We start from the raw sequence: 7,805 nt of genomic DNA, 5'->3' as shown, positions 1-7,805 counted from the left end.
AAAAACACATGGGAAACCGTTTTTAATTTTTTTGAAACACATCAGCCGATTCCGAATCATCAAAGGAATCAGGCTTTCAAAAAATCGTTTATGTTTATTTTGAAAAAAAAAAAATGTTTTAAAAATTTATTTGGACGCAAGATACATAACTCTAAGGACTCTATTGATTTTACAAATAGAGTGATTTTGCAAAAATTTATCAAATCATGGTCGATTTTCCGAAAAACGATCCCAGAAGTCCCTGAAAGTCGATTGTTGACCAAAAATGTTTTTTTGTCATTTGCATTTTCTTGGGTTCCAACTTAGGTGATTTTTGAGGGTAAAAAAACGAAACTTTGAGCGCATTGAGGCACCCCTAAATCAAATTCGATTTAACTGAAATTTTGCACAACAGGTTTTTTTTGGACCATTCTACAAATTGTATAAAAAAAAAGACACACACCGTCTTAGCCAATTTAGGCTTTACAGACTGAATAAATGACGTGGACAACTTAAGATTAACATTTAACACCCAGTACCGAGTTGGGAATCGAACCCATGCCATCAGTGGACCAGCGATTACCGTCTAACCACGCTAACCACTCGACCACCGAGACATACGTATATGATCGGTTCTCAAATTTCGATCATGAAATTTATGCCATACATTCAATAGTATATGGTTTGGGGGTTGTCCCATAGAATTCAGTCGCAGTATTTAAAAAAAAACCTCAATAGGTACTAGTATTTCTCTTGTTCGGCCAGATGAATTGCTGGCATCATCAGTGGATTATCACCTAATGAAAAAGTATCAATGAAACAGTTTTTGTTATTTTGTCTTTAACGATATTTTTTGTTATCTTTATTTTTATTTTTTTCTGTCATTTTAGTTATTTACGTAAATGTTCTCATTTCTGGCACTATTTTTCTTTATCCACATATATAATATTTGGTATTTTCTTAATTTTTGTAAATTTTTCCAGTTCTGTAAACTTAGTTAATTTTGTCACTTTTGTCTATCGTAATTTTCTAGATTTTCAAGACTAATAGAACCAGAAACCTGTATTATAAAGATTTTAGAAATTTTGATCCTTCCTGTAATTTTTGTTACTTTGGATATTTTTATTACCTTTGTCATTATTGTTGTTTAAAGAATTTTTGTCAATTATTCATATTCAAAGCCGGCAACGTCATTTGTATAACTTTTGTATAATTGATATTTTCATGATATATTTTTTTTAATTTTGTCACATAAACTGTTTTTGTCCTTTAGGTTATTTTCATCATTTTTTGTAATTTTTATCAGCTTTGTCATTTTTGTCTTTTTTGTGTTCTGTCACTTCTGATTTATGTTTGTTAATTTTTAACACTTTTTTAGCTTTGGCATTTTTTTTTGTCATTTTCGACAATCGTTTTAATTCCCGAAAACCGTTCTAACTGCGATGGATAAACCGTGTGTAAAAAAAATCCTACCCGAAGCTCCGAAACATGAGACAATTTGACATGAAACCTTAGAACTGGGACCCAGGAAATGAGCCCTGAGACAGGGGACTTTACAGCTGAGACTGGACACTTGAGACCTGAGAACTAAGGTCTGAGACATGATACTAAATACTTGAGACATGAGACCACAGAATTGAGAAGTTATTCGTTTGTTTGTTTATACAATTTATCGACCTTTTAACAAGTTTGGTCCATCTAGTCGATGAGTGAGACGTGTGAAGTAAGAAATGGTACGTAAGAAGTGAGACATTAAGAGAAAGACGTGAAAAGTGAGACGTAGCATGTTGAAAGTGAGACGTGAAGAGTACGAATGAGGCAATTGAAGAGTGAAACAAAACATGTGAGAAGTAAAAAAATGAAACGTGAGAATGATGCAATACATGAGAAGGCCGAAATGAAACATGAGGAGAAGAAAGTGAGACTTGAGATGAAGTGTTAAACGTGAGCAGTTTGGCGTAAAAATTGACAAATGAGACATGAGAAGTGTAACGTGACATATAGGAAGTGAGTGTTAAGGAATGGTTCGTGAGACGTCTCATTACTCATTTTTCCTGCCTTGCGTGAGAAGTGGAAAATGGGACGCAACACATGAGAAGTGCGAAATGAAACATGATGGGAGAAAAGTGAGACGTAAGATGAAGTAGTGAAACGTGAGCAGTTAGGCGTGAAAATTGACAAATGAGAAATAAGAAGTGTGACATGAGTTATAAGAAGTGAGAGTTAACAAATTGTTCGTGAGACGTCTCATTGCTCGCTTTTCATGTCTTACATAAGAAGTGGGAAATGAGACGCAACACATGAAAAGTGCGAAATAATGGGAGAAAAATGAGACGTGAGATGAAGTAGTGAAACGTGAGCAGTTAGGCGTGAAAATTTACAAATGAGACATGAGAAGTGTGACGTGAGTTATAGGAAGTGAGAGTTAAGAAATGGTTCGTGAGACGTCTAATTGCTCACTTTTCATGTCTTCTGTCTCACTCTTCAATTTTCACGTATCACTCTTCATGTCTCACTTCTCACGTCATACTTCTATCGTGCTACGTCTCAGTTCAAACGTCTCACATATATGTACTACTTCATACTGTTAGTCTTTCTGATTTCTCCTTCTACTGACTAGCAACGCCTAATAATACTGTCCATGCATTATTTCATACGTCACCCTTTCTAGTTCTTTGGTCTCACGTCTCAGTTCTCATGTCTCACGTCTGAGGACTCTAAATGTCTAGAAATTTCGAAATGTTTTCTATAGAAAAGCAATGTTTCTCGATGAGTGTAAAACATTGGTGCGATACATATAAATTCTTCAGCCGACCAAAAACACAGCTTATTCCCAATTGTTAATTCGAGACCTGAATTTTTGTTAAGAATATACATCAGTTCGCGACTTTTGGGATACATTTTTTTCCTAATTTTGTGAGGATGATTTCTTCGGATCTTCAAAGCGATAAAATGTTGAAATCATTGAAAAGCTTTCGCACAGAGGTTAGATTTCATCAGAAATTGCCGAACCTGTACGCAGTAGTTTTCAAACAGAGCATCCATCTGCTGAGTGGAAGATTATTTTAAAGTTCACAACAGCAGCAGCCGGCAAACAAATCACCGGCTTATAAGTGGTGGCGTATATATGAGTTTGTTTCTGTCATGAAGTGTTGGGCGAGAGAGGAAGCAGACTTGTGTGGTTTGATTTCGACTGGCTCTGGTTAGATCATCATTTCCGCGGCGTCCAGAATCGAGAGTGGACACGATACGTTAAAGTTTGATACATTTACGCGCTTGAAAGATTGTTGTGGGACAATGTTTTCGCTGATTTTAATCACCTGCCTTACGTTGCTAGTGCTTTTCGTAAGACAACGTTACAGTTATTGGAGAGTTCGTGGAGTTCCTTCAGTGAAACCTTGGTTTCCATTCGGAAATTTGTGGGGCGTTGGCAGGAAGAAACATTTGGCTCAGGTGCTGCTGGATTGCTATGAAAAATTGAATGGTTCAGGGCCATTCGGTGGAGTTCATTTCTTCCTAGGGCCGGTTGTGGTAGCATTAGAGTTGGATTTCGTGAAGAATGTGTTGGTCAAAGATTTCAATCATTTCCACGATCGGTCGCTGTACTACAATGAAAAAGATGACCCGCTGACGGCTCACCTATTCTTGATTGAGGGATCCAAATGGAAGAATTTGCGCAACAAGTTGACTCCCACCTTTACCTCGGGCAAGATGAAGCTGATGTTTCCAATCGTGAGAGACGTGGGAGAGCAACTGGAAGCATGTTTGCTAAAAGAACTGCCTGCGAATGGAGAAATCGAAATCAAAGATATTTTAGCTCGCTACACTACCGATGTTATCGGAATCTGCGCCTTTGGATTGGATGCCGGCAGTTTGAAAGACCCAGAGTCTGAATTTCGAGTGATGGGACGACAAGTATTCGAGATTCATCCTCTCTTGTTTGTAAAACTTTTGCTCTGCCAAGAGTTCAAAAAATTAGCACGTGCTATGAGAGTAACTGTTCTCAATCCCAAAGTGGCCAATTTTTTCCTCAAGACATTTGAGCAGAACGTTGAGTATCGAGAGAATAACAAAATAATTCGAAATGACTTTATGAGTTTACTGATTAAATTGAAAAATAACGAATCCATAGACGAATCAACCAGCACCGGTTTGGGAAAAATGACCATGAATGAAATAGCTGCCCAAGCTTTCGTATTTTTCTTTGCCGGATTCGAAACATCTTCAACGCTTATGTCGTTTTGTTTGTACGAACTCGCCTGCAATCAAGAAGTACAAGATAAAGCCCGGGCAAATATTCTGGAAACTTTGGAACGACATGGCTCGTTCTCGTACGAAGCCATTCACGATATGAAGTACTTGGAAAATTGTATCAATGGTACGATGTTTTCTAATCATTTCGACAGTAGAAAATTAATTAGGTAACTCATTAATTTCCAGAAACACTTCGCAAATATCCACCTGCAGCGAACATCTTCCGCCAAACAACCATCGATTACAACGTCCCAGGGACCAAGTTTACCATCGAAAAGGGCACCCCGGTTATGGTTCCGATCTATGCCATCCATCACGATGCGGAACACTATCCGAACCCGGAAGTATTCGATCCGGATCGGTTCGACCCGGAACAGGTAGCGAAGCGACATCCGTTTGCATTTTTGCCCTTCGGCGAAGGTCCTCGTATCTGCATCGGGATGCGATTCGCGATGATGCAGAGTCGGGTCGGTTTGGCGGTGCTGTTACGAAAGTTCCGCTTCCGGTTGGGTTCCACCATGGCTGGTCCACTGAGGCTGGATCCTTCCAGTCTTATACTGGCCAGTGTGCAGGGAATGGTGTTGAAGCTGGAGGAACTTTGAGAATCGACCCGAAGCTTTGAGAATCATTCATGAAAATTTTGAATAATACCTAAAAAAAATCTTAATTAAATATCAGCTTCCTCATTTTTTACGCCGATACGTCAATTCAAACGTTTTGCCTTTCTTTCAGAAAGGTATAGTTATCGGTCGATTTATGAAATCATTAATTATGGGTCTTAGATATACCTTTATAGGTACCTATCGAATCAGCTCGACGAGTTCAGACGATGTCAGTGTATTTGTGTGTGCTGGTGTGATTTTTTGTAAACTTTGTCACGACGTTTTTGCGAAACTGGGAAGTACAATAAAAATGATTTTTGTCTTAAAAAATTTGATTTTTTTCCCTCTTCAATGCATAAAAGAAAGAAAAAAAAACAAAATAGTTTGAAAAAAAAAATTTCATAGTAATTATCATCAAATCATCACTCCAAAAAACGTGTCAATTTGGCTTGCTAGCCACAACCAGCAATCACTAAAATGAAGATTATCGTGTATATGACGTCATATACACGATGGGCGCGCTCGCTACACGCTATTCGCTACACGATGGGCGCACTCCACTCTCACTCATGATGTCTTCATGACGACAAAACGAGTGGAATGATGGAGTAGGAAATCTTATATCTAAACAATTTAAACTTTTATTCCAGCTCAGTGTTAACCGAACCGGTCTCAAAAATTTTGAAGCCGAAGCTCCAACACCATATAGTTATAATATGGAGATTCATAAAGGGGTACAACCCCGAACTTGCCATACCAAACCGATGGGTGTAGGGTTCAACACCGCATTTTTCTGCAGCGATGGCTGGCTTCGATACGTCGAAGCAAGCGTGAATCTGTTAGATAATTTTGTAGTAAGTTTGAAAAAGGGCGAACGCACCAAATGTAAACAAACATAGCGTAACATTTCATAAGGGCGAAACTATCAGTTAGCTAAAAAAAAACGTTTTTGAAACTTCGGAACATCTAATAAAATCCTATTTAAAAAATCGACGCTATCTATTGGCCCTATCCGGATAAAAAAATCCCATTTTAAATAGGCGTAATTTCGCGTTCAAAAGAAAATGCATCAACAAAAAGCTTCACCCAATTTAATTTTTTCAACTGTTTTAAAGTTTAAAGTGATTTTTTGTACAGACGTGTTAATTTCAAAATGTTGAATTCCCTGGACTTAAAAGTATTTCTGATTTTAAACTTAATTCAAAAAAATCGGGTCCAATAGTGAGTTTCAGAATTCAGATTAAAATCCAAAAATTCAGATGCAATCCAGCGCTAGACGATTTTAATAACAAATTTACAAAACCGACATAATGGACAAAAATGTCAAAATAGTCAATTACTACAAAAATGACAATTGTTAAAATTTTCTTAAATTACAAAGTGTATCAAATTTACATAATTGATAAAATTGATTAAAATTACAAAATAGACAACATTCACAAACTTTAATCAAGTTTTAACAAACCTGACATATATCGCAAATATGGGAAAGATTGACAAAAATTGACCAAAATTGACCAATTTTGAATGGATTGACATAAATTATAACATTTACAAAATTGACAAAACTGGATAGATAAAATGAATATAAATCATAAAACTGAAAAAGTTTTCAAAATATGCAAAATTGACCGAATCAAAATAGAATCAATAAAGAGAAAAATTAAACAAATTTACAAAACTGACATAATTTACATAAAATTTCAAAATAGTCTATAATTACGAAAATGACATAATTGTTAAAATCGTCAAAAATTACAAATTGGACCAAATTTGCATAGTTGACAAAATTGATAAGAAATACAAAAAAAAAAACAAAAATGACAACATTCACAAACTTGATAAATTTTACAAACCTGACAAATTTTTCAAATATGGCCAAAAATGTGCCCTTTTCAAAAATCTTCACGGTACAACTTGGGTGCGAAGTGCACGCAAGTTTTTGCACTTACTTGCACGCAAGTTTTTGCACTTACTTACACACAACTTTTGAGGCGCAAGTTTAACACGCACCCATTTAAACTCACCGCACTCAAAGTGTAGGGTGCAAGTTCGAGCACGTGCTCGAACCCGGGTGTGAACCCGTGTGCGTGCATCCATGTTCGGAAGCCAGGAAAAGGAATCAAATGCAGAAAGTGTAAGCGCTTTAGCATCTTGGGTAACTTTTTTGTTTCAATTCCAATCGTGATGCTGTATTGGGGTAAAATATTTGCCTTGACTTAGGCTTTGAGAAAATTACTTAAAAAAATCAATCGGCTAGTGGAGATAAAAGTTATTAATGAAACATCGGTTTATTGTGCATCTCTCGAGCAAAATATTTCTTAATCTCATTCACGGTTGAGGCTCAATCTCAACGCCTTCTGATGGTCGGATTTAGCTTGACTAGGATAGTGACCTTCTGGTAAGCCAATGATTAATTTTAGCTTTGAACGGGTTAGATTTACCATGTTTTATTCTTCCTGTACCAAGACTAGTAACTCTATTTTGCGCTTTGGTTTGCTAAATCATTTGAAAATGCTTATATTACTATTATCGTAAAGTAATCATAACTACGGTTTCCGGAAAAATTTCTGTGTTTTAAATCAAAGTTCTGTAGTTCTGATATTTGACTCCAAAATTCTGTGACAAGATTTTTTAATGTTTAAATACGATTTTCACTGGAGAACATGTCCTATATGCTTATTTTTACAATACATATCATAGTAATCAATAAACAGTGTTAACTTTATAACATTTTCATGAATTTGAGTCAGAAATCCTTAGTAAATATGGATATAAATATTTAATTGTTTGGAAGAGCATACAAAATTTCTAAAATCTGTAAAATATTGTATAATATGACACAGGATCTGTGACGAAAATATGCTCAAAATTTCCTAAAATTATAGATCATTCTGTGATTTCGGCAACCTTGGCCATAACTTCTTTTTTAACCGATTATGATAAATAATCACTTGAAATCTTTGTTTT

The 7,805-nt window shown here is 36.1% G+C and overlaps 1 protein-coding gene across 1 annotated transcript; it reads left to right on the top strand.

The window, feature by feature from the left end:
* The first annotated feature begins 3,149 nt into the window (after window positions 1-3,149).
* On the top strand, window positions 3,150-5,129 carry LOC129747016 (cytochrome P450 6A1-like). Its single transcript, XM_055741029.1, has 2 exons — window positions 3,150-4,357; window positions 4,420-5,129. The coding sequence occupies exons 1-2, from the start codon at window positions 3,277-3,279 to the stop codon at window positions 4,833-4,835; spliced, it is 1,497 nt and encodes a 498-aa protein (XP_055597004.1). The 5' UTR covers window positions 3,150-3,276; the 3' UTR covers window positions 4,836-5,129.
* The last annotated feature ends 2,676 nt before the right edge of the window (window positions 5,130-7,805 follow it).

Source organism: Uranotaenia lowii, chromosome 2 (assembly GCF_029784155.1).
Source record: "Uranotaenia lowii strain MFRU-FL chromosome 2, ASM2978415v1, whole genome shotgun sequence".
Lineage (NCBI taxonomy): Eukaryota > Metazoa > Arthropoda > Insecta > Diptera > Culicidae > Uranotaenia > Uranotaenia lowii.
This window is presented reverse-complemented; position numbering and strand designations above follow the sequence as displayed.

Excerpts from the sequence above, each read along its gene's own strand:
- LOC129747016 (XM_055741029.1), top strand. The coding sequence starts at position 3,277 with ATGTTTTCGCTGATTTTAATCACCTGCCTTACGTTGCTAGTGCTTTTC. Across the intron at positions 4,358-4,419 it reads CTTGGAAAATTGTATCAATG|AAACACTTCGCAAATATCCA; the intron begins GTACGATGTTTT and ends ATTAATTTCCAG.